The sequence below is a fragment of the Oryza brachyantha genome, chromosome 10, assembly GCF_000231095.2.
Source record: "Oryza brachyantha chromosome 10, ObraRS2, whole genome shotgun sequence".
In the NCBI taxonomy this organism is placed as follows: Eukaryota; Viridiplantae; Streptophyta; class Magnoliopsida; order Poales; family Poaceae; genus Oryza; species Oryza brachyantha.
Window position 1 is genome coordinate 2981544 of NC_023172.2, and position 26591 is coordinate 3008134.

A 26591-nucleotide genomic window follows, 5' to 3' on the forward strand; every position below is an offset into this window, starting at 1 on the left:
TCTAACCCCAGTACTGAGACTTCGGCATCTGCTTATGCATAGGCATTTTTGGCGAGGAAGGAGAACGTGTGGATTGTGGACTCCGGTTGTTCGCGACATATGACCGGTGATAAAAGTTGGTTCTCCTCACTCGTGAGGGCATCAAGGAAGGATTCAATGTAAGTGACAAATTTACATTGAATGATGTCGCTTTGGTTGAAAATCTAAAGTACAATTTGCTCTCCGTTTCTCAAATTGTGGATGAGAATTTTGATGTTCTGTTTAAGAAAAGTGGAAGTAAAATTTTTGATTTTTCTGGAGATGTTGTGCTTAATATTTCTCGATATGGAAGAGTTTTTAAAACTGATTTTGAAAGTAGTATTTCTTCTGAAGTTATATGTCTTGTTGCAAAGTTTTCTAAAGATGTGATGTTCTGGCATCGCAGACTTGGACATATTGGTTTTGATCATCTAACTAGGATTAGTGGTTCAGATCTTATTCGTGGTTTGCCTAAACTTAAAAAAGATGTTGATTTGGTTTGCTCGCCATGTCGTCATGCTAAAATGGTTGTATGCTCGCATACTCCTACATTTTCTGTGATGACGGATGCACCAGGACAGCTCTTACACATGGACACTGTCGGTCCGGCTAGAGTGCAATCTGTTGGAGGAAAGTGGTATGTGTTGGTTATAGTTGACGATTTCTCTCGTTATTCTTGGGTTTTCTTTATGGTTACCAAAGATGAGGCTTTTGAACACTTTAAAAGTTTGTATCTTCGGTTGGCCATTCAACTTCCTGCATCTTTAAGATCCATCCGAAGCGATAATGGTGGAGAGTTTAAAAACGCTTCTTTTGAGAGGTTTTGCAATGAAAAAGGTCTTGAACATCAATTTTCGTCTCCCCGGGTTCCTCAACAAAATGGTGTGGTTGAAAGAAAAAATCGTTCTTTGGTTGAGATGGCTAGGACTATGCTTGATGAGTACAGTACACCTAGAAAATTTTGGGCTGAAGCTGTTAATACTGCATGCTATATTTCCAATCGTGTTTTCTTGAGATCAAAACTTAGAAAGACTTCTTATGAGCTTCGTTTTGGACATACACCTAAGATTTCTCATTTACGTGTTTTTGGGTGTAAGTGCTTTGTGTTAAAGTCAGGGAATTTAGATAAATTTGAATCACGCTCTCGTGATGGACTTATGTTAGGATATGCTACCCATTCTCGAGGTTATCGTGTACTTGTTGTAGAAACTAACAAAATTGTTGAGACTTGTGAAGTCACTTTTGATGAGGCTAGTCTAGGTACTAGACCCGAAATTTCAGGTACAATATCACAGGTTCAGGGGGAGGATATATTTGTGGAGGAAAGTGATGACGAGGATGACGACGAAGTGTCGGCTGGTTAGACCGGTGGCACAATGTCAGTCAGACCGCAAGCAGAAGAGCGATCAAACAGGCCTGGAGGATCTTCCTCATGTGCTTCAGGTACGGATGGTGGTGGACCTCCAGAAACCTCTAGTTCGTCAGAACATGGTACAGAACATGAAAATTCATCTGAAGCCACTGCTCCACTTCATATTCAACGACGACATCCTCCGGAACAAATAATAGGTAACTTGGATGAACGTACTACAAGGTCGAAGGTAATAACTTGTGATTTTCATGTGAATTCTGCTTTTGTTGCTAATTTTGAGCCCAAAGATGTTACTCATGCTATAACTGATGAATCGTGGATTAATGCCATGCATGAAGAACTTGAGAATTTTAAAAGAAATAAAGTTTGGTACTTAGTTGAACCTCCTGTTGATCATAATATTATTGGAACTAAATGGGTTTTCAAAAATAAATAAAATCAGGATGGTTTAATTGTTAGAAACAAGGCTAGACTTGTGGCTCAGGGTTTTACTCAAATGGAAGGGTTGGATTATGATGAAACTTTTGCTCCTGTTGCTAGAATTGAAGCAATTAGACTTTTGTTGGCTTTTGCTGCTTCAAAAGGTTTTAAATTATTTCAAATGGATGTTAAAAGTGCTTTTCTAAATGGCTATATACAGGAGAAAGTTTATGTGAAACAACCACCTGGTTTTGAAAATCCTAATTTTCCCAACCATGTTTTTCGTTTGTCTAAAGCCTTGTATGGCTTGAAACAAGCACCTAGAGCATGGTATGATAGGCTTAAAAACATTTTACTTGCTAAAGGTTTTATAATGGGAAAAATTGATAAAACTCTCTTTGTTCTTAAGCATGGTGATGATCAACTGTTCGTTTAGATTTATGTGGATGATATCATCTTTGGTTGTTCATCTCACCTTTTGGTTATGGAGTTTGCTGAAACGATGCACAGGGAATTTGAAATGAGTATGATGGGCGAGTTGACTTATTTTTTGGGATTGCAAATTAAAGAAACACCTCAAGGTACGTTTGTGCATCAAACAAAATACACCAAGGATCTTTTACGACGTTTCAAGATGGACAATTGCAAGCCGATGACTACACCTATAGGATCTGCTACTGTGTTGGATCCTGATGAAGATGGTGAAGCGGTTGGTCAAAAGGAATATAGAAGTATGATAGGATCATTGCTTTATCTCACTGCTTCAAGACCGGATATACAATTTGCTGTGTGTTTGTGCGCTCGATTTCAAGCTTCTCCGAGAGCTTTACATCACCAAGCGGTTAAACGCATCATGAGGTACTTACAACACACTCTTGAATTTGGAATTTGGTATTCTACTTCATCTTCTATATGCTTGAGTGGTTATTCGGATGCGGATTTTGGAGGCTGTAGAATTGATAGGAAGAGTACCAGTGGTACATGCCATTTTCTTGGTACTTCATTGATTGCATGGTCTTCTCGAAAACAATCTAATGTTGCTCAATCAACTGCTGAATCTGAATATGTTGCTGCTGCTAGTTGTTGCTCCCAAATTTTGTGGCTTATCTCAACCTTGAGAGATTATGGTCTTACTTTTGAGAAAGTTCCTCTCTTTTGTGATAATACTAGTGCTATTAATATTGCTAAGAATCCTGTTCAACACTCACGCACTAAGCACATTGATATTCGTTTTCACTTTTTGAGGGATCATGTTGAAAAGGGAGATGTAGAATTAAAATTTGTTGATACTACATTGCAATTGGCTGATATTTTCACGAAACCTTTGGATTCTTCTTGATTTGCTTTTCTTCGGGGAGAATTGGGAGTTATTCATCCTTTTGGCATTAATTAAGGGGGAGTTTTTGGCTCCGTGTTGCATTCATATTTTCTTTTTCCTCTTTTGATTTTGTTTTTGCATACATGTTTTAATTAATGCATGGTGTGTTTTAAAACCAAAAAAAATCAAAAAAAGGAAGAGCTTTGTTTCGTGCCTTTAGTATATTATAGTCCTTGCTTGCAATACTTGTTAGAGAATATGATTAGTAATCTAGCTTGTTTGCATTTTTGGTTTATACATGAGCTTTTGATATTGCTTTTAAGGGAGATGATGCATGACACTTAAATTCTATACTTGAATTATGTAAATATGCAATATTGATGCTAGCATATGGGTTGTTTTTTAAATGCTTATATATATGCTTTATTGATTTGTTATTCCTCAATAGCTTTTTAAATTGCTCAAGAGAATAAAAAATATCTATGAGAGAAAAAAATGAATACCGAATCCTTGGACAGTCTTGACGACAAGGACGTATTCGATGTGAGCAAAAATAATGGGTGCCGAATCCTTGGAAACAGTCTTGACGACAAGGACGTACCCGGAATAATTGAGAGAAAAAATTGAGCAAAAAGGCTCAAGTAAAAAGGTTAAAATTTCTCTTGGTAATTTTGTGCTAGAGCTAATTTGAGAAAGAGTGATAAATGCAATGGGTATATATGTACAGTATTTATTTTTCAATCTATGTGCTGGTACCGATGTTGCATTACAACTCTTTGAAATCATGAATTCTTAATGTTGACTTGACCTTAATTGTCATATCTCAAGTTCATGGTTTTACTTTAGTGCATGCTTGTTAGTTAACTAGTCATTTTTTCTACCTTGTTATTGCAATACAAGTTCTTGAGTTACTATTGGTACATTGCAAAGCTCTCCGAGAAAAATGAAAATAAAAAACCTTCATTGATGAATTCATTGTCAAAAGGGGGAGAACAAGGTAACATTTTGTGCATAATTGTTATACTCAAAGGATTTTCTTTCTTTTCAAAAGTGAGAGATTTTTCCTTAAATTTTTTTTGCATTGCATGCTTGTTGGAGTTACTTCACAAAAACAACAAAACAAATTTTGAAGTGTTTGCCAATGTGTTCATCAAGGGGGAGATTGTAAGATCATATGCATGATTAATATTTTCTGATGAACAATTGGCTTGCGATTTGGTTTATAAATTGAATTTGGTTTGGAAACCATTAAGGTGTTGGTGCGAGTGTGTGTAACTAATGTGAGTCAGGTTGCGATATCTGTGCTCGAAAACGGTTGGTTTGTCTCTAGTTGTGCAGGTGACTTGAGGTCAATATCAGTCAACGGTGGCGAGATCATGACTAAGCTTAGGGAGGAGCTGAGGTCCGGACGATCGAAAATGCCGAGTGACGATATTGAATGGAAGTTGACACATGGTGGAGGAACAACGTGTGGGATGGAATCGTAACGGGCTTTACATGTTGTATGTGTAAGCGCCGGAAAAATCGGGAAGTAAATCGGATCAAAACTGGATGAGAAAAGAAAAGGAGTTTGCTACAGTATCGGATTACTGTAGCAGGCCGTGGGTTACTGTAGCGCAATCGGGTTGCGGTGGCGGAATCGGGTTACTAGGTTACTGTAGCGCAATCGGGTTACTGTACCGACGTGGGTTACTGTAGCACCACGGGTGCTGTAGCACGTTCGCGGTTTGGAAAATTGATTTTAATTGGAAATAGTTTTCGAGGATGAGTCGTATTAGTATAAGGAGTCCTACTCCTATTTGGTGATAGACTTTTCGATATAAATAGAGACCGAGGGGTATGCCCCCGATGTGCTTTTTGTGAGATTTAATTGTGGATTCTAGATCGACGATTTTGATAGGAGTGCTGTTGGTGCACTTTGTAAATACCAGTTGATGCATGGTTTGCTATGATTATTGTGACGATTTTGAATTCCTTTGCATTGGGCCTAATGAACAGTGAGGTTTTTATTTTTTCTCCTCACCTTTTAACCTTTTTTAATTGATTTGTATCTTGTTTGTGAAAAATTTCTACACCAGTAAGTTTAGAATAAACATAACTATCACCGTGACTTTTTTGGATTTCTCTACTATATTTTTTCAAAATTTTTGAAAATTGCGACGATACTTGCGGAACCGTGTCGCCAAAGATTGTTACCGTATGTTTGCGATACGTGCGATTATGGCAATAATCACGGTTTTGTGAACTGTGGTCACTAGCGGCCAGTTTGAAAGTTCTTCCTCTCTGATGTTGACCGGTTGAACTCTGTTATAAATAGAGTGCCATCCATGAGTATTAAGCATCGCTGTAGGCTTTGTGTGAGAAAGAGTAGTTTAGATGGGACACCTTAATAAGATGCTAGCTTTCCTTCCGTTTGTGTTGTTAGGTTTATCTGAGGTCAAGAGAAGTGTAGCACAGAGCCGGATCCTCTCCAATACCCCAGAGCTTACGCCATCTAACACAAGCCTTCCCTCTGCCGCCACACTCGCTAACTGTCCAAAGCGATGCGGCGACGTGAGCTTCGACTATCCCTTCGGCATAGGAGATGGCTGTTTCCGCCATCCTGACTTCAGTCTCGGATGCGACAGCAGCACGCAGCCTCCCAAACTCTTCTTGCAAGCTGACGATTCTGTGGAGATTTCTGATAATATTGATGTTTCCGGTCAGGACGTTGGCGATTTTTTACACTTCAACAGCTTTCTAGCCACCTTCACCCATGTCATCCCCGTAAAAACTGGCATCGATGTCTACAACTTCTCATGGAAATCTCCAGGTGTTTCTTTTACTATTGTAGAGACAATGGTAATTGGTGTCGCCAGCTGCGACTTGGATGTTTTCTTGATAGGTCAAGACGGCGCTGCTAAATTACTTTGCACGGTTGCTTGTCCCAACAAAGAGATAGCAGAGATGGTCTACATGCAAGACTGTGCAGGCCCTGGCTGCTACTTTTTATCTTCTGAAACACCAGTTCAGACGGTCCAATTACAGGTTATTCGCCACAAGACAAACAATACCTTGAGATACTCCAATCTAAGCATGCTGTGGGATAGAATCAATATAAGTATCGGGGGCCCGGTTGTTTGGAGTATTGTTGACCAAACAAGATGCTCAAGAAACATGGAAGATAATTCGAAGGGCGACTACGCTTGTGTCAGCAATCACAGTGGGTGCAGAACATCTGTGTTTAGAGATACTGGATATGCATGTCAATGCAATTCTGGTTACATCGGAAATCCATATATCCTTGATGGGTGTAAGCATGACAGCGGTAATTTCCTCCACTATACCTTTTTCTACGGTAGTAATATATCTGCGCATTACAACATATCCATATCATGTAGCTGATAATAGACTGCAGAAGCTCATGAGAAAAGAAACGTCCTATATAATTGATGATCGACTACCTAGGCACATGTAGAAAAGAAACGGTTTTGTTAAACAAACCACTTAATTTTCTGGATTTTTGAAGTGGTGTTTTTTGCGTCAAGCGGGCAGATTACTCTGCTTCATATAGTAGAGATATCGTATTATGGCTATGTTCGGCAACTCAAGTTAGATCTAACACCTTTCTTTTTTCACGCGCACGCTTACTGAACTACTAAACGGTGTATTTTTTACGAAAATTTTTTATAGGAAAGTTGTTTTAAAAAATCATATTAATCTATTTTATATTTTTTTTAATAATTAATAATTAATTAATTATGTAATAATCTATTACTACGTTTTCCGCATCAGATAACTAACCCACCCTCCCCTCCAAACGAACGCAGCCTATATATGAAAAAGTAAAAAATTACTGTCATTAGCAGTTAGCATTTAAAATTTTAGTACTGAAACCTACATGTACAGATCATCAGGTTATTTTTGACGTTATACCTAGGAATTGGAGCCATTCTAAACTTAAATTTTTGACATTACCTGTTGAGAGCTGGGGCATCACATTAATTTTTGACTGATGCCAGGTTACAACCCAAGACCAGAAAAGCGTAATTGCTCTCGACATTGTGGGACAGTCGAAGTGCCATTTCCGTTTGGCCTTGAAGAGGGTTGCTCAGCGAGGAACCTCTTTCGGCTGACATGCTCTGACGAGACAAATTCTGTCGTCAAGTTTAATGACTTTTTTCAGGTGATGTATATAAATGTCAGTGAAGGGCTTCTGGGCATCAAATACAACTCAACTTTTCAGGAGCAGCAATTCAATATGATGGTCAAAATGATTATTTCGTCTGATGAACCAGACCTATTTGTTGACCCTCTTGAATCAGCCTCTGTGCAATGGGCTGTTGCTAACCTGACATGCCAAGAGGCGCAACAGAACACTTCTGGATATGCATGTGTAAGCACCAGCAGCACCTGCTTGAATGTTCTTAGCTCCATGGAAGGTTTTATTGGCTACAGATGCACTTGTTCCCCTGGTTATCATGGAAATCCGTACATACAAGATGGTTGCGAAGGTAATTCCTCAAATTAAACATAATTACTGCAAGGTCAATGATACTAAGGCTGAAGCATCGAAATTTATTTTATCCTAATCACTAAATGTTATTAAATCAACTGTAATACAATCACAATCTCTTTATTTCCTACGAACCCTTTCCAGTGCACTCTAATGATAGTAAAATTTAATCAACAGTATTGATCTATTTTTATCGAATGGTTATGATTAAATTATACGATCCTCGGTATTAGATGTAGAAGAAATTTAGAGGGGTTTATTATCTTTTAAATTATGAGCCTGGAAAACTTATTTAGGCTGCCGAGGATCACAGCCTCACTGTCGCGGATGCCAAAAGTAACGTACGTATCGTCTTCTTTTCCACCATGGATCATAGACTCATCACAGTGGATGCGCACACGGACGAAACGATCTAAATTATCCTTGAAGTATTACCTTTCTGTTTGCCAAAAAATCTAAATTACAAATACTACTAATTAATTAATTAACAAAGTACGAAAATAATATTTTTAATCAATGGCTTAGATTAATTCTACTAGAAGTAAAATACTAGTAGAGAGCACCGAAAAAGGACCCATTTCCTACATATAAAGGAAGTACAAATTTCACTACACTGTTCGCTGTCAACTGACTAAACTATGTTCTTGCATACCAAGCAAACATTTATCAAACATAAAGAAGTCCCCACTCTTTTTTTTTAATATTTATCATTCAACAGTGTAATAAAGTGTGTCCTATGCCCAACATTTTATTTGTTACAAAATACAGTATATTGTACAAAATTATTTATTGCTTTCTAACATGTGGTCATCGATTACAGATATCAACGAGTGCCAAGAGACACCAGGAATTTGCAAAGGAGTTTGCCACAATACAGTTGGAAACTACAGCTGCACAAAATGCCCTGATCATACTGAGTACGACATGTTAAGAATGCAGTGCACCCCAAAAAGAAAGCAAAGCTTCTACTCAGGTGAGTCCTAATGTCCTATAGTGACCAAATTACAATGGTAAGAGATTGACTAGGATACTCTTTACTGATATATTTACTGATATAGTATTCTACTACCAGTATTATCATCTATATAAAAATCCCGACCATTGATTTAAAGGTTTACTACCAATAGAAAAAAAATTACTACCAGTAGTTGTTGGGAACTTAGATAGTACAAATAGATCTGATCCATTGAATTAGAAAAATTAAATGGTCTGGATTAGTTCTACCTTCATCGGTAGAGAACGCCATAGAACACTATCACTGGTAAACGGGTCCATTGAGTTATACATATCTTAGGTGATTTTCGCATTGCAGGTATTGTAATTGGGCTTAGTAGTGGCTTTGGGATGCTACTTCTTGGATTAAGTGGGATGGTTCTCATTCGAAGATGGCAAAGACATGCACAGAAAAGACTGCAGAGGAAGTATTTCCAAAAGAACCAGGGCCTTCTATTCGAACAATTGATATCAGCGGACGAAAATGCAAGTGAGAAGACAAAGATTTTCTCATTGGAAGAGCTTAAAAAGGCGACAAATAACTTTGACACCACACGCATCCTTGGTTGTGGAGGGCATGGCACAGTATACAAAGGTATCTTATCTAACCAACATGTGGTGGCCATTAAGAAGGCCAAGGTCATCAGGGAATGTGAGATTAATGATTTCATCAATGAGGTTGCAATCCTTTCTCAAATAAATCACCGGAATATTGTTAAACTCTTTGGATGTTGTCTTGAAACTGAGGTCCCCTTATTAGTCTATGATTTTATTCCCAATGGTTCATTATTTGGACTACTTCATCCAGATTCAAGTAGCACAATCTATTTATCATGGAGTGATCGCCTAAGAATTGCAGCAGAAGCTGCAGGAGCTCTATGTTATCTCCACTCTGCAGCATCAATTTCAATCTTCCACCGTGATGTGAAGTCCTCTAATATACTCCTGGATGCAAATTATACTGCTAAAGTTTCAGATTTTGGCGCTTCAAGATCAGTTCCCATCGATCAATCCCATGTCATCACAAATGTACAGGGTACATTTGGTTACTTAGATCCAGAATATTACCAAACTAGGCAACTAAATGAGAAGAGTGATGTCTACAGTTTTGGTGTGGTACTTCTAGAACTTCTTCTAAGAAAACAACCCATTTTTACCACAGACTCTGGGATGAAACAAAATTTGTGTAGTTACTTCCTTTCGGAGATTAAGACCAGACCAATTACTGATATGGTGGATGCTCAAGTTCTTGAACAAGCAAGCAAGGAACATATTAAAGAAGTTGCATCACTTGCTGAGATGTGCTTGAAGCTAAAAGGTGAAGAAAGGCCTAGGATGAAGCAAGTAGAGCTAACGTTGCAGCTTCTGCGAACAGAAAGAATGAACTCATCTCAGGTTGATCCAGCCATTGACCAAGAGATACTGCCGGTGTTGACTGAAGGAGCTATTGACCCAGAGAAACAAGCATTAGCAACAAATTTGGATGTCCATAGAGCTAATGTAGCATCTCAATGCCTCCAAATATCGTGCCACAGCTTGGAGAGAGAATTCTTGTCATCTGCTAGCTTACCACGGTAGATGAGTTTTTCCTATTTCCGTTGTGTTTGTTCTTCTTTATACTTAACTCATTTTCTTCAAATATAATACTCCCTCTGTTTTCATTTAAATGGTACTGTGTTGGTTAGTTAATGAACTAAAAATTTATTAAAGAATGGAGGGAGTACATCCATATGTATTGTGTACTTGCAATCATGTCTGTAGAAATGAGAAATTATACTACATGACATTAACAGGGAGCTAGTTCTACAATATGCCATCGATGAATGCAAATTATCTAACATACAATCACACAAACCATTTCTTCTGTCTATGCCATCCCCATTTGATTTTGTGTATAACATGACTAATCCTACTAGGACAAAGAAAAGAGAACTAAAAGAGTTCCTGGCTAATCTTTCTATATCCAAAACGATTAGGATTACTATAGGGTTAGATTTTCTGTTTTTTATAGTATGATTAGCATGGGGGCATAAATACCCAACTCAAAAACAAAGTAACAGTTTATCCAAAGTAAGTAGAACCAACAAAAGAAGAGTACATGGGAGTATGAACAGATGGGTACCAAAAGTATAACCAGTGGCGGAGCACAGTTCAAAATTGAGGTGTGGCATGGCCTGCACGCCTGCGACTTTGGTGCGTTGCTGCCGGCGCCGCCGCTGCGATGGCCTTCCGTCCCTGCGCGGCTGCACTGCCTCCTCGCAACCGTGCGTCCGCACGGACCACGCCCCAACCCCTTGCTGCTCGCGCCGTGGCCTACCGTCACGCCTGCGACCTGCGCCTCCGGTGACCGGGCGCCGACGGCAGCAACAACGCGGCGTGCGCCAGCGCCGACCGCATCTGTGCCATCGAGGATGCGCGCTTCGGGGTGTACGCCAGTAAGGATCTAGCGATGGGTGCTGCGCCCCGGCGACCGGTGGCCTATCAGTCTATGACGGCAGCGGCAAGCCGGTGACGCTTGGAGCTTGGAGCAGCCGAGCAGAGCAGCAGAAATCCTAACTTTCCCCTGCTCTCCCTAACCCAAGCCCTGTGTTGGCATAAATCCCCTGCTTTTCCTAACCCCATGGAAACCCCGTGTTTGGTTTAGGTCAGGGAAAGCACCATCCCAATCATGTTTGTGTTTTAGCACTACCTTTTGAGTTCACTAGTAATCGTGTACGTGCAATGCACGTTCCATAATATTTATCCTTAAGCATTTCACCACAATCAAATAAGAACTTGTTGCTAATTGTTTAAGCCAAAATCAGATAGTAAAATGGAAGGGAAGAGATCCAACCAAAACAAAGAATTTTTTTGGTGCCGGCGCCGGTCGAGAGAGCGGACACGGCGGCGACGGCGTGCTAGCGCCGAAGCGCCAGCCGATCGGAGTGGGGCGGGCGATAGCGGGAAGCGGCGGCAGCGGCCTGCGTTGGGGCGCCGGAGGTGGGCGCCTGCCGGTCGGAGTTTGGGGGTAGTCGCCAATCGATGGGGGGCAGGCAGCGGTACCGAGGCCAGCCGAGAGAGTGGGCACAGTGGCAACTTGCGTCGGGCTACGATGACGGCTTGCGCTGGGTGGCTTGCTGGCGTCCGGGAGAGCGTCGCTATTTTGGTGGAGAAGTCGGGAGCGATTTTGGTGGAGGAGTCAGGGGCGATTTTGGTGGAGTAGTCAGGGGGTGTGTCCTATATAGGATTGCAAGAAAGAGTTGTTTTAGATCGTCCTGGACCATTGGATACGTAAATCTAATGGTGGAAAATGAATCGAGTAAATTCTGTGTACATTTGTTGGTGTGTTCATAAAAAAATTATAACTCCTCCTTTTTATATTAGTATAGATGACAACAAAATGTTCAGATTGCACTCAATAGTTCAGCAAAATTGTGCACAAATATTTCAACATGAGTGTACTCATCAACATGCAGACATATTCATGTACATTACTCTACACATTTGTAGACATGGAGAAAAAAGAAAAACAATAGTCAAAATAATAATAACATCTGTGAGAATAAGATGACTGCATCTAAATGTGTTTTGTTGGAATTTTAGTGTGGGCGGAGAAATAATTCCTAAGAAAATCATAGAATTACATCTTATGAAAGGTATGCCTATGAACTTTATTCTCACCTTGCTTATTCTATGATATGATAACCTTCTTATAAGGGAGAGTAATATTCTAGTCATTTGCTCAAGCTCGGCCTTAGGCTCAGGTGGCGCACGCACGTTATATGTGCGTGAATGGCCCACTAAAATAGGGGCTCCTCATGCTTGCGCAAATGCAGCTTTCTTTTGCAATTTTATTTTGCTATAAATCTTACCAAATTTATCTAGATTTTATTTTCGAATTCTTGTTTATCTGGTTCATGAAGAGGTTATGCGTGACTTATCCTAATTGAATACAAGTTGTAGAGATAATTCAAGCGTCTTGGTTAGGGGTGGAAGGGATGCTCAGCTCGGCTTGTGGAAGCAAGCCAAATACCAGACTCACCTTGGCTCGGCTTGGTACTCCAACCGAGCGATACACCAGGCTCGGTTTAGCTCGTGGACAGGCGCGAGCCAGCTTGACCTGGCTCGTGAGCTTTGCAACAAAAAATCCTCCAGGAGGACATGAGGACTAGAAGAAACAGTTAAGCTTTTGATAAAAAGAATAGTTGCTATTTCCAGTAAACAATAGCACAAATCGAAACTAAATAATGCAAATATTGCACTAACATGCTCAGTAGCACAAATCACAACTAATTAATAGTGCAAAAATTCCATTAACATACTGCTGTTGCTAATGTAGACCCAAGTTTTGACCTCCACAAAACCAGAAGTTTACTTGATAATGACCGCATTCGACTGGCTCAGGCTGGTTCTTGAGTTGTTCACGAGCTGGCTTGGGCTCGGCTCAGTTCACCAATGAGCTAAAACTCAATCTCGGGCTCGGCTTGTTTAGGATTCGAGTCAATCCGAGCCAGGCAAACCCAAGCCAAGCTTCAGCCGAGCTCACGAGCCCGAGCTATTTGCCCAGCCCTAGTCTTGGTCTCACATCCTAATCTCTCTAGAAATACCAAGTCGACGCCTCCATGCAACATATGTGAAAAACAACTAGGGTTTGATACCTCCTCAATACTGTTACGTAGGGTTCGTGCGACAATTGCTATGAACGCTCTACTTCAGATGCTAATTATGAATCGTTAGTATATTTCAGTGATGTTTCTTATATTCGATCTATTCATGTGTAGGGTCTTAATTTACATGTCTACATTCACGGTCGATAGATTTCAATATAATAACCAAAATATCAAAAAGTGCACCATAGAGATAATTATAAGAACTACTTGTCAGCCCTCTACATTAGACATCTATAAAACAACTCAATGGTGGTGATCAAGATGTGTACCCTATAGACTTGATCCATATAGTTGTTCTTCAGTTTTCTTAATTATAGACAACTCATACTCATGTTCGACTAGTTCCCAGGAAAAATGACTGGCATCACACTTTCATCTACAACAATAAGTAAACAATGGAAAAGTACTTATCTAATTAAACATAAAGATATATATGACTGGATTCATACAAGTACAGTATGTACTAAATATCCCATAAACTATTCCTGAGTACAATACGTCAAATATACATCTAGTTCAATTATAAAATATATATAATTTTTAATGATAAATATATCTACACTATAATGCTTCATGTATCTATATTTACACCCTAAACATATCTATATGTCTATGCTAACAATACATATATATACACACACATATACATATGCATATGTAAAAACTATAATATATATATGATGCAAGATTAGGTATCTGATCTTCCGTTAGGTTCGATTTGGCAATGTGAAGACATTCATGTTTGAGGCTTCTGATCAGCGATTATCACCTCGATACACCCACATTTCTAGTCATTATTAACCACGCTCTAATGTAGTCAACCTCACCACGAAGGTTTTGCTCCTGCAAACAATCGAAGAAATTCACAAGATAAGGAAAGTGCAATCTAAATTGCAGATGAAAAATTAATCTCATGAATTTGGAGTTCCAAATATCAATCTATCGACGAAACTACAATGGTAGATTAATCTAAGAAAAACTCAACTAAAAGCTATGACGACTATTGAATATATATGACTAGGAATGTCCTAGGATTATCCCTAGGGGGGTTCACCCCCTAGGCCTAGCCCACGACATAGTTACAAGGGCCAAGGTCGAAAACAGACTCGGACTGAAGGTTACATGGCTTGCTTTGATGATTTTGGATAGCTTAGGAAGAATTTTAACGTGAAACCAAAACCATATGAAAATAAACTTCATACGATTTCCAACAAATACTTATGGGTCTCAAGAATCCTTATGTGTTAGCAGGAAGATCCATTTGAAATTGAATCTATTAGAAGGGCTAAATGCAAAACATATCGAACTTTATCTCTTGCATTGTATGAGCCAAAAGTGGCATAGTGACATAGGAGTACATTTTGGAGAAGTGATGGTTTGGTCCCCAATCGTCTTCATTGATCATCCAAGCGGACCAAGCATGACATGGACTTACTCCCCTTCCTTTAGTCCATGCAAGTAGTTATACAAACATTTATGGTTCAACGTTCTTTGCTCAAATATATAAAATGTAAATCTAATATAAAAGCTTGCACCTTTGGTTTATCAATACATAACTAGGTTTGATCATATCCAAGTCAGTCATGTTCTCATCGATAAATATATATATTTACCATATAATACGTAACTAGGTTTGATCATACATAACTAGGTTTTATCAATGCTATTTTTGGAAAATACATAACAAAACGCCCACTTATAGTGCGTTAAGTGGGCCTTCTGCAAGATTGCCAGCCCTCTCTCACATGGCTGGTCAGGCAATTTTGTAGATAGTCCCTACCATAGAACAGATCGCCCATTAGTTAGATGTTAAGGGGGTCGCTTGTAAAAATTTCTAGCCCCTCCTCTCTCTCCAGCGTACATGGGTGCCACACATTTGTAGGCGCCCCCTGCTCGGGGTAAAACGCCCAGTAAGGAACCCCATTGACTATCAGTCAACCAAACACCAACAAGCATTTCCCAAATCAAATAAATAACCTAGCTAGTAGGCGTTTTACATAAATAATCCACTAGCTAGGTGTTTGGGGTGTATTTTGTTTATTCTTTCAAACAAAATTCTATTTCATTAGCTTGTAATTAAAAAGGATATAAATAATAAAATTCCAATTCAGGTGCCTCCCTCTGACCTGATTATGGGCCTTGGCCTCCTGGCCCAATGCCTATAACAATTATACAAAGGGCCACGCTTCAGAAAGAGTTATTTTCTTCTTGCAGAGCTGTTCCTGATCCTGACCATCTTTACGAAAAAAAAAAGTTCACAGCCGACAAATGACAGACAGAAGTACCATTGGCGCATAAGTAACCAAAGTATTAGCACTAGTCAATACATCTTATATATTCTTAACTGTCTCATCTTTGGCTTGTATAGGCATAAGCAAAATAGCTTAGTGATTATTAAAAAAGAATTTATAGGTAAAACTTTTATATACACATTCTTACCGATTTAAAAGCAAAGTCTGATTAAGAAACTACGGTGAAAAAACTTAAGATCTAATTTAAGTTTTAAAAAATAAATTTTAGCTTAGAAGCATGAAGTGGAAAGGTGAGACAACAAGTCTTATTTCCAGAGAGACCATGGCACCATGCTCCAAACAATGGAAGAAAAATGCATCTGCAAAAGCAGCTGAATATTCTATATACTGTAATCCGTTTGTGCGGTCTGATGCACGCAGGTGTCTATGTATGGTATATAAATTTCATTTGCACAAGGAACTATTTTCATATTTTATACGCTGAACTATTTTCTGGCTGGTTTCTAAAATTGCTGATGAAGGATAGCTCTTGCCCTTAGCTTATTGGTATGCAAAAATTTAATCCACCAGAAAGGCCAATCATGGATTACTCAAGAGAAAGGTTTCTGATGTTGCGCTGCTGATCAGCAATTCCTTTGGCTAATCGTGATGGCAGAGGAAGCAAGTCTGCTGGCGTTCCAGTGGAGGATGTGCTCGTGAATTTTGGGTTAAACCACCTTTTTAGAGTAAGCCCGTTGATCCTCATTTTTCCATGAGACTCCTCGCCGTGATATTTGATTCCTAATCTCCGTAGGAGGGCACCAACTGCTTGACCGACTCTGCATTTGATAATGAAAATCAGTCTCTTGTAAAACTTCACAGATTATTCCAATGTATAAAACAGATTATTTTTAAAGTGAAATTTATGCAAGCATTGATCCCAATAAATAAATTTTCCTACAGCGGATTTCATTCAGGATTGACAAAAATATAACTGGTATAGAAATACACTAAAAGGTATATTTGCTATGAGAACAAGACCGGGGATAACATCTAAATCAAATGGAAACAGATATGTAGACAATGAACGAAAATAAAATTTTCAGCATTAGTAAATGGATACAAAGGAGAGATCAATTCATCAATAAAGTTTGCTGTTTCACCTTCCAGCAAGTTTGAGTGTTTTCTCCCTTTCATCAAGATCGACTTGTTTCTTTTCCGTGGGTAATAATATTGTCACATTGGGTAACCTTGCACCTGCATGGAAACAAACTGTTAGAACATAATAGAGATGATGTAAATTATAAAATAGTTTCTCCCTGTTCCTATATTAGTGTTATGTGGAAAGTGTGTTACTGTAGTGTTGGTACTTGAAAGGGTCCTAGAATTCGAATCAGGCAGCCAACATAAGTTTAGACGTTATCCTGGTAAACTATTGTAATCAACCTACATTGATTAGATCCAGAATGAACGAGCTAAAGCTTATAATTATCAGGGATGGTCCAAATGTTTGGAATAAGTTGGGCTAGAATAAATCGACCTAGACCTATAAAAATTGTACGTAAAAAGTAAGAATTTAGCCAGGAATAGGCACCCACTACTCAACCTTAGTTAATTCACTAATCAAAACGTAAAATAAATCATTTGACCCTAAAATACTGAATGATTCACCTGCAGCTAGTCGATGCTTCAAAGACCTCAGTGTTGTAAGAACTGAAACCTGGCAAAAAAAAAAAAGGAAGCATATGTACATGTAATATGATACAAAAAGGAAAGGATGTAACAGGAAAAATGAACTTGAGAGTCAGCTCCCTGTCATTGACAAAAGCAACAACCAAGAAAGAAGTCTGCAAAACTTATACAGAAGGAAAATACTAGTTATTCAGCTCTTGTATTCCTTTCATACATAGTAAATTGAGAAACAAAAAAGTGCATATTTTATAATACATCCTCTTTGGCTCTTTCTATCATCTATGACAAGTATTTACACCACTAACCATAACGTTTTAGGCTCTAAAAAGATGATCATGCAAAGGTACTGTGCTTATCAGAGAAGGCAGCATTAGTTGAAAAACATGGAAAAATATGCCACAATCATAAACTAGTAACAAGTATTAAGTACTGTAGTAACCCAAAAAAGCATACTCCATGCAGCACACCAGACTTATATAGCATAAGGTGCTTAGACAAATAAGTACATGTACACTAATGACAATTTATTTATTGAGAAAAAAAAACATATCTATAAAGCCAAACAAAGTGCAATAAGTAAAATACCTCAGCAGTGTAAATCTTTGACTTCCGTGCATCAATAAGAATACGGGCATCTTTCATTGAAATACTTTCAACTGCTCCTAATGAAGCAGCTTCCTGTGATAAGGCATGTTTCTTTGATTAACACCAGAAAAGTGAAATGGAGCCATTGTTTAGTTTGAGTAAGTATCAGTACCTCTAGTATTGAAAAAGCACGAATATCGTATTCACCAAAACCTTCCAACAGTGAATTCACGTTGGGATGATGTGGAATATCACAACTTATTCCCATATTTTCAATGAAAGTATTTGTTAATGAACTGTCATGAGGAAACCTCAAACATCCCAGCACTTGAGACAAAACATCACTTGAGGGTAATTGGCCCGTGGAAATGGCATCACGGTAGACCTTAATTGCTGAGGAAGTCCTGCAGAAAAATCAGAATGTTCTTAAATCTTAATGTCTAGACCATAGAGATTTCTGAAGAAGATTTTGCGAGAAGTTGAAATGGCATGTGCTACAGAGTCTAGCACACGTATGAGGTAATTTGATTGAGGAGCCACCACGTCCTAGTATGATAACCCTCCCCACCTTCAATTAGCCATGCTTATGGGGAATGAAGTGGTGATGAACTGATTCATTCCATTTTCTCAAAAGGAAAAAGAACAAATACAAGATATGTGTGTTGGTGCTATGACTAACATATTACTCAAACAAAACACCCCATAGGAGGCTAGACTTTTAATATTTTCATTGTCTACTCTGGTTTCTATAACAATTTTGATAAAACAACAGAAAACATCCTAGATTTGCCAGCTGTTATGTGGCAATTTTGAGTACACATTTCAGAAAGGTCTTATTGTAACATTCCACAGTTGAAAATTCCATGTCTAGCTCGTGCTTTTCATAAAAAGGGTTAATTAATCCAAAGATGCTACAATCACAGTTGAATTATATGTCAGTCCCAGCAAATGGGACTATTCCCACAAAATAAATATACTTGTCTAGTTGGACTATGCAGGTAAATCGCCCTCGTTACCCCCTTCTAATGTTTGTTGGATTTCAGGATCTAACTAGGGAAGGAGTGGGCCCTGTTCCGGTGTTTCCCACCAGGGAATTCTATTAGGGGGAAGGTATGAGTGAGATTTTGTCCCCATGGAGATATTTAGCAAGGGGTAATCTTAAATTTCATTTATGAATATTGAAGCTTTCCATACATAAGTGAATCTTGCAAGGAGCATACCATTTGTTCTCAATTTGCGGTTTCCCTAAGTTGAACGTGACAACGATATTGCCAAGTGAAAGATCATTGTCGTACATTTGTAGACACAAACCTAAAGACAAAAAAATTCACCATAAAAAGACTATCACCAGAAAAAATTGTGTAACAAATAATAAAAGAGAATCTGGTAGCATTCGTAGGCAAAAATTAGTGACATGAAGAAACAAAGAAAATGCAGGTTCTTCCAGAGAGTATCAACCCATCTGGAGAAAAAACTTACCAGTAAGACACCCAACAATAGTGGTATTGAGGTCAATACCGTCCATTTTTAATTGTTCGAATAGATCCAAACCTAGTTGTGCTTCAGCATTCCTGTGGGAGAACTATTAGTACCTGAAGAATACCATAAAATTAGTTTGAGTGTAGTTGTTTCTCAGAGCTATTACCTTTCACAAGCCACAAATAAGACCGAATAGGTTATCTGATTTGGACAGACTCCTAATCTCTTCATCTCATTAAGAACCTCAACAGACTTCGGAACTTGATCACCATCACCTGCATTTTTGAGAAACAGTCATTATAATATATTTAAAGAAGCAAGATTTCTTAAAGAAAATGAAAAGGAACAATTATGTGAACTTAAAAATGAAAATTGCACAAAGGTTCCTATATTTGATTGTAATGGCACTATGCCATTCAACTTTTTAAAAGAGATTTGGCAGGTCTCTAAAACCCACAATAAACTTCTACTTGGATCATTCAATTTAGATAAGTTACTGTGTCTTTTTGACTATCTAAAACGTGATGTAAAACTCACACCTTTATTAAATTGGTAAACCACCGCTATTGGGTAATTGAAATGAAAGAAAAAACAATTTATTGTTCAGATGTTTGGCTACCAATAAATGAATAAGTATAATATCTGGTGCAGTTCCCTTTCAGAAAATGGGTATAGTTTTTTAATGTCCAACATACACAATGAGGTGATCAAAGCATTCATCATTGAAACGGTTGGCATAAGTTTGATCAACTTGATCTCCTCAAATAGCTGCAGTGCCTTTTTCCAGTCCTTGGCCTGAAACATGAGTTTAAAATGACATGATAATAACATTGAATTGCAAAGTTAGATTGGCTTTCATCCAACAAGTTATGTCAGATCTTACATTGCAGCAAGCACCCATTAACGAACTGTATGCAATGGTTCCAACTTGATATCCCTTCGCTCTTGCATCTTTCATTATCTCAAAGGCAGCATCAGCCCTCATAGCATGACCGGCTACATCAACTAGAGCACTCAGAAACATCTGTAGTTGATGGAATCAAACAAAAATAGCAGTCAAATAAGTTGTGTGGGGTAAGCACGCATCCTTTAATGTTCGCTCTAGAAATAACACCTCATCAGGTTGTACTTCAATCTTATTCATATCTTCATAGATCTTCAGCGCAAATCCTAAATCACCAGTCAAGCTACAGCTTCTCAATGCAATTGTGTAAACTTCTGGAGTACCCTTTATATTGTACTCCTGAAGCATTTTGTATACCTCACGAGCTCGATCAGCCTACACGAACAAATGGTTTTGGAGTTAAAAACTACATAACCTATTTAGCGTTTATAACAAAGGATCTGCAGAACACCTGGCCAGCCTGAATACAGGTCTTCATCAGAGCTCCAACTGTGACATGATCAGGAAGAATGGGTTTGGATCCTTTAGATTCAGAGGCTTCTGCTGTCATTTCCGATAGAACATCAAAAGCTCGAGCAACCGCTCCAGATTCACCGCATGCACTGATTAAAGCATTGAAGACAACTCGATCTGGCTTCACCTTCTACTGCAAGTATGACCCGGTAAGTTCAACAAACATGAAAATGCAAAGAGGTGAGTCATCAGTAGCATTTAAAGCACGAGTGAATGGAAGACCTGTAACATCAAAAGAGAAAATGTCTACCACTTCACCTTTGAACTCATGATACCATAAGCACCAAATGCTTTTGCCACTTGACCAGCTTTAGCACAGCCATCAATTAGTGCACTATATGTGTTAACATTTGGCTCTATTCCAGCACTGACCATCTCATGGAAGACCTAAAGTAGAAGTACATAATAAGGGATATAAAGCTATCATATTTTAAGTCGAACCCATATGTGTGAATATGTGATTAGTCACCTCAAACATAGCATCAACTTTTCCACACTTGGCACAAGTCGATATAAGTGTTGTATAAAGTTTACAATCAGGTTTTAGCCCAGCTTCCTTTAGGAGCACCATAACTTGGAGAGCACCTAAAAGGGAAAAAAACTAACAGTTAATGTCTCAGTTTATACTCTACAAACCAGACAACAAAAGCTATAATTTTAAGTTAAAGCAAGTTACCATCAAAATCTTGCGAATTAGCGCACACAGATAAAAGCATATTGAAGGTGCTCATTTTTGGGTTATTGATCAACCTGCAAAAGTGAACAGCTTCCATAACAGCCCTTTGCTTCTTACAAGCATTCAGAAAGCTAGCATGGTGGATCTGGAAATAGATTGAAATCAGGAACGCGAGGAAGATATAGACTGCAAAAAAGGACTGTTAGAACAGGTAATAACCTTATTCATATCAAGCAATCCCTTCTGCTCCACACTTTCCAATAGATCCACGGCATCTTTTAATCTGACCATACCAAATTGAAGTATCAAGCAAAAAAAAAATTATAGCACAAAGTGTGCAGTATATTTTATATGAAAATTACATGTATAAATTTAAGGGGTGTTCTGAGAACATATTTATAGCAATTATTATATGTGCAACATTATACCTTCCATCAATTAACAAGCTATTGTATCTCCTCAAGTAATCAGAAACATCCTTTGTTCCACTCAATCCAACTCTATTTGCTGAAGTAGAATTCTCTGGGTTCTCCTTGTTCAGTAAATTCGAAATACTCCAGCCAATTAATTTTGCATCATCATGACCATTCACTGCTTTCTTTTGTTTACTCACAGGACCATCCTTTAAGCATGCAACTGGAACCAACCGCCCTGAATATAGAGCATGCTTCTGAGGAAATGGGAAAATCATGCAAGAGGCGATATTAAAAAATAAAAAATATATTAGCAGACTAAGTACCAAGAAGAATACATGAATTCTAAAGCTAAACCTGCTGTCAAATATGAGCCCCCTGGAAACTCTGATGCTTTTCTGGGTTCCATCAGATTGGTAGCATGGGCTTCAGGAACAAAATTCAGAGGATGTTCCTTGATTCTTTTGAAGGAAGAAAGAGAAGTAAAATCAACATATTCTTCTTGATCACTTTGATGGCAATTGGCATCCTTGCTATCTGTTTTATTATCAGGACCTTGGCCATTTTGAGGCTCCTCCTGTTTTGAAAGCGATAAGAACTGATAAGGCAGTCCACCTGGCTGGGCCCTTCTGTTAGAAGAATGCCTCCGTTGATGTTGTCCTTCAGACACAGAACACGATCTTGGGGGAATATGCTGGACCATTTCTATAGAGCTTGTGTTTGCTGGTCCATAAACACCTTCAAATGTGTCTAACGACTTGTAAGTACTAATTACAGAACCCATCTGTGTTGTATTATTTACAGTATCTACACCAGAAAAAACACCAGCCTGACAACCCATTCTATCCACAGTCATTCTTCCAGAAACAGATGGCTCTGAAAAGACATTTTCATGAGTTCTTCGAGCTGAGTAATTACTGTCATCTACCAGGTCTGTTGGTGTTCCAAGGACCTTATTTACAATGCTTTTGTCATGTTCCTGTAAAACCTGCATAATTTCAATATCTCAATGAGTTAGATTTTTTTTATTAAGTCTGCTCCATTTTCATACTAAAAGTATTCCATTATGTGTCACTTTCCATGCTCAACTGGTAAATATTTTTCTCATTGAAAGAAATGAAAAAGGTTATGCTTAATATTGGATACAAAAAAGTTATTATCATAACATTACAGAGAAAGCAGCGATGATTCAAGTATTGTCTCACAACTGATACCAATTCACTTGACTGTGCCAAGGATGTATGTCAATTAACCTCCTAGTGACAGACCACATGACTCGCACAGAAGTGACACAACCCAACTGATATATAGATATACACCATGATGTAAAATTCTTAAAACCAGGGGTTGGCACAAATGACCATTAACCTTTTCCTGCTTTTCAAGCATAACTATGCAATATGAAAGTTGATCGCAACATCTGCAGTATTGGACTTTCTCTGTTCCATATTATAAGACTTTATAGGTTTGCCTAGATTCATCCATGTATCAATGTATATGTGTATAGATTTATTAGCATATAAATGAATCTAAGCAATGTCAGAAAGTCTTATAATATGGAACAGAGGGAATAATTTACCAGCACAAACGAGAAGGCATGATTTATGTTAACCGTCTAGTGTTTTGTACTTTTGTGCATCCATAACTACATTCCTCGGTTAGTACAGAATGTATTTTATTACATTCAAACAGGTCAATCATTTATTAGAACAATGGAAGCATCCCTGCATTTTATCCAAACAAGACTTTGTAGTTCTAACCTCACATGTAATACTAATTTTAGTTTTAGTTTAACGGAAACGGATTCTTTTTGGGAAGCATTTCATTTTACATTTGACAAAAAATGGCCCTATGTTTTGTTTTCTAAAAGGAAGGCTGCGAATTAAGTAGCACGGAGAAAGATATGGAGCAGCCTGACCTCCGGAGGATCCCCGGCCGCGGCAACCACCGAGCCAACCAGCGCGCCCTCCGCCTCCACCGACCCACCGCCGCCTCCAGTGAGCAGGCAGCTCGGCGCGCGGCGAGCCCGGTGTCCCCACTGCTCCGCCCCCCTCCGGCGACGCGGCGGGCGCAGGAGCAGCGCCGCCCCACCGGCGGCGGCGTGGCGTCGTCGGGCGGGGGAGGAGCAGGTGGGGAGGTGGAGGAGGAAGCGGGGGGAGGAGGTGAGGAGGGTGAGGGCGTGGGCCGGCGAGGCGGAGGAGGAGGAGGGGGAGGCGGCGGCGGCGGCGTCCATGGCAGACGAAGCGGCGGAAGGGAGAGGAGTGATTAAGGAGGGATGGAGAAGATGAGATGAGGTTTATCCGGAGTTTGCGAGGGTGTGTGGAGGTGGAGGTCGCTGTTTTTGCGCGCCTAAATTATTTTTTTCGGTTGACGGAGACCGTTATGGTGGTGGCCCCTCTCTCTCTCCGCTTATAAGTGCTTAACGCCTTTAGCCGCTGTGTTTGGGCCCCCAATTTGGATCCGTACGCTCTGTTTGGGCCGAGCCTAAATAGCCCAATTGGAACATGCGTATATAAGTAAAGATGTTTTTTTTTTGTCTGAAACACAAGTGACAAGACACGTAACATGCGAAAAAGTCTATTTCGGAGCGAGCACACGCGAACACTCTCAGAACCGAGCATACTAGTTGCATTGCATTGCCAGGCTACTGCTTGGTCAATCATGGGCCCAATTCCAGGCCCATGAAGTTGGTGGGCCGACGCCCCGCCTGTCATGGTATACTAGTATATAAACAACAGTTTTTTTTTACTTTACATGGTATACTAGTATATAAACAACAGTTTTTTTTACTTTACATGTGTAAAGTATATTTTTTACTTTATGTGTATAAATTTTACATATACAAATTTATATGTATAAAGATTTTTATATATTAAGTTTATATCTATTATTTTTTATATGTAATTTTTATATGTATGTATGTGTGTATATGTATAAATTTTGCATGTACCAAGTTTATGTGTATAAAATTTACGTGTATAAATTTTGTGTATAAATACATGTGTATATATATAAAGTTTGCATGTCTAAAGTTTACATATATAAAGTATATATGTACAAAGTTTATAAGAGGACGTATACGATCGTCTGCGCTAATCCGGTGCTGGCGCTACAACCCACCCCCCCACCCCACAACATGTGTCACCCCTGGAAACACATGTACGCATACCTATATAGGCTATACTTGTATTATTCTTAACAGTTCATCTAAATTTTATTCATATCATGCATCACTCTCAACAGAACATCTATATTACATTATCCATCTATATTTTATTAATATTTTACATCATCTCCTCTCATGTTGATATTACCTCTCATGTTAATTTTTTTTTTTTGGAAACACAAGAAACATAACATGCGCACGATCACTCCTATAAACACATATGTACGCACACCTATAGCCTATTCTTACATCTAAAACTTAAGTCGGCTATATCTTTATATTGACGAAATTACCGTATGGGTTTACGGATACATGGGAATCTTAAGTCAAATAAGTGTGTTCTAACCACGTAGCGTAGGCATAAGACAAACGTTAAATCTCTACCTAAGTTACTTGTTTTTTTTCTTTGTCACCGACAAATTAAACGAACAGCCGATATATAAACTGTGCATCAAGCATTAACAGTGTCAATATGTCGTTTTAAATCGGCCAGAACCGCTTATTTGAAATAGCCATTTTCATATAGGGGCTATTTCGTTTTTGCCCCTGTTTCATGTTCTAATACTGATTTTGCCACTTATTTTTAGGGTTTTCGGTTTTGCCCTTATTTTTATAATTGAACGAACCAGTTGCCCCTCCTTTGAATGGAAGGACTAACGGTGTTAAATGACACGTTAAAGAACTATTTTACCCATGCACCAGAATATCATTTTGATCTTTTTTTAGTCATTTATGTTGTTAACCAAATTTCAATAGCATTATCTATTTAAAAATAAAGTAAAATGTAGAATAAATTACGTGGTGATACACAAACTTGATAGGCTGGTGTAATTTAGTACGCAAACTTGTAAAATAATTTTTGTAGTGTGTGAACTTATCTATTTTGTGTGAACCAAGCCCAAAACAACATATTTTGGTCAATTATGCTGAGTTAAAGTATCATTAGGAGATCTTGTTATTTTTAGATAATGGATAAGTTACATTCTCTATATCCATAAGCGGATATACACAGCCGAAGATTACATAGTTGCATATGTCCAAATCTCATAATTGAGATGCATAAAAACAAACAACCAAAATGAAAAGACTGAATACTAAGCTTGAAGCTTCTACTTGCTTCAAACTTCAGGAAGATGCAGACCTAACTCGCCCCTCCGCCACCAATCATCACAAAAGTGGATTGAGATTCACTAATGTTACTATTTCCGACATGGTGGCTGATATATGGGCTCCACCGTGGAAGTCAGGTTAGAGGAGCCGTGTACTAAACAACTCTGTTTTATCCTGCAAAAAGAAATAGATATCTAGACGTCTTCTTGTTGCCAACACCAATCTCACACCAACCAAAAATCGGCTCCTGTTATGTCATCCATCACCGTAGAGTACCACCTCCACCAAGTTGCCAAAGCTTATCTCGCCATAAGTAGTCACCACATAGCACAAATTGTCATGGTTTATCACACCAAAGAGTTTCCCCTACAACGACGACGTCGTCGCATATAGCCTCCAACTAGCTGCTGACACATCCTATCTCATTGTGGAGCCACCGCAATGCCAACTTTGTTACCGGCCTCCACTACATCCTTCCACTGGCACTGTTAACATGTGTGACGTCGCTCCTAATTAAAGCATTGCCAAGCTGACCAACCGACACCACTATCACCATA

The 26591-nt window shown here is 38.8% G+C and overlaps 2 protein-coding genes across 2 annotated transcripts; one reads left to right on the top strand and one right to left on the bottom strand.

Moving 5' to 3' along the window:
* Positions 1 to 5504: 5504 nt before the first annotated feature.
* Positions 5505 to 10466, top strand: LOC102706598 (wall-associated receptor kinase 4-like). The gene is made up of 4 exons (XM_006661606.3): positions 5505 to 6435; positions 7130 to 7621; positions 8444 to 8596; positions 8936 to 10466. Exons 1-4 carry the CDS (start codon positions 5505 to 5507, stop codon positions 10192 to 10194), a joined length of 2835 nt encoding a protein of 944 aa, XP_006661669.1. The 3' UTR covers positions 10195 to 10466.
* A 5394-nt stretch (positions 10467 to 15860) lies between these two features.
* On the bottom strand, positions 15861 to 24056 carry LOC102700463 (pentatricopeptide repeat-containing protein MRL1, chloroplastic). The gene is made up of 19 exons (XM_006662164.3): positions 23677 to 24056; positions 22116 to 22746; positions 21774 to 21996; positions 21565 to 21628; positions 21346 to 21490; positions 21139 to 21254; positions 20928 to 21056; positions 20608 to 20799; positions 20367 to 20531; positions 20136 to 20276; positions 19948 to 20047; positions 19419 to 19527; positions 19253 to 19344; positions 18994 to 19084; positions 17946 to 18177; positions 17774 to 17866; positions 17168 to 17216; positions 16660 to 16753; positions 15861 to 16335 (listed from the first exon to the last, which is right to left on the bottom strand). Exons 1-19 carry the CDS (start codon positions 23989 to 23991, stop codon positions 16104 to 16106), a joined length of 3213 nt encoding a protein of 1070 aa, XP_006662227.3. The 5' UTR covers positions 23992 to 24056; the 3' UTR covers positions 15861 to 16103.
* Positions 24057 to 26591: the final 2535 nt, after the last annotated feature.

Coding starts and splice junctions, on each gene's coding strand:
- LOC102706598 (XM_006661606.3), top strand. CDS start 5,505: ATGGGACACCTTAATAAGATGCTAGCTTTCCTTCCGTTTGTGTTGTTA. Junction 7,622..8,443: donor CATACAAGATGGTTGCGAAG/GTAATTCCTCAA, acceptor CATCGATTACAG/ATATCAACGAGTGCCAAGAG. Junction 8,597..8,935: donor AAAGCAAAGCTTCTACTCAG/GTGAGTCCTAAT, acceptor TTCGCATTGCAG/GTATTGTAATTGGGCTTAGT.
- LOC102700463 (XM_006662164.3), bottom strand. CDS start 23,991: ATGGACGCCGCCGCCGCCGCCTCCCCCTCCTCCTCCTCCGCCTCGCCG. Junction 20,532..20,607: donor CCTGTATTCAGGCTGGCCAG/GTGTTCTGCAGA, acceptor TTGTTCGTGTAG/GCTGATCGAGCTCGTGAGGT. Junction 16,754..17,167: donor GAAGCATCGACTAGCTGCAG/GTGAATCATTCA, acceptor GTTTCCATGCAG/GTGCAAGGTTACCCAATGTG.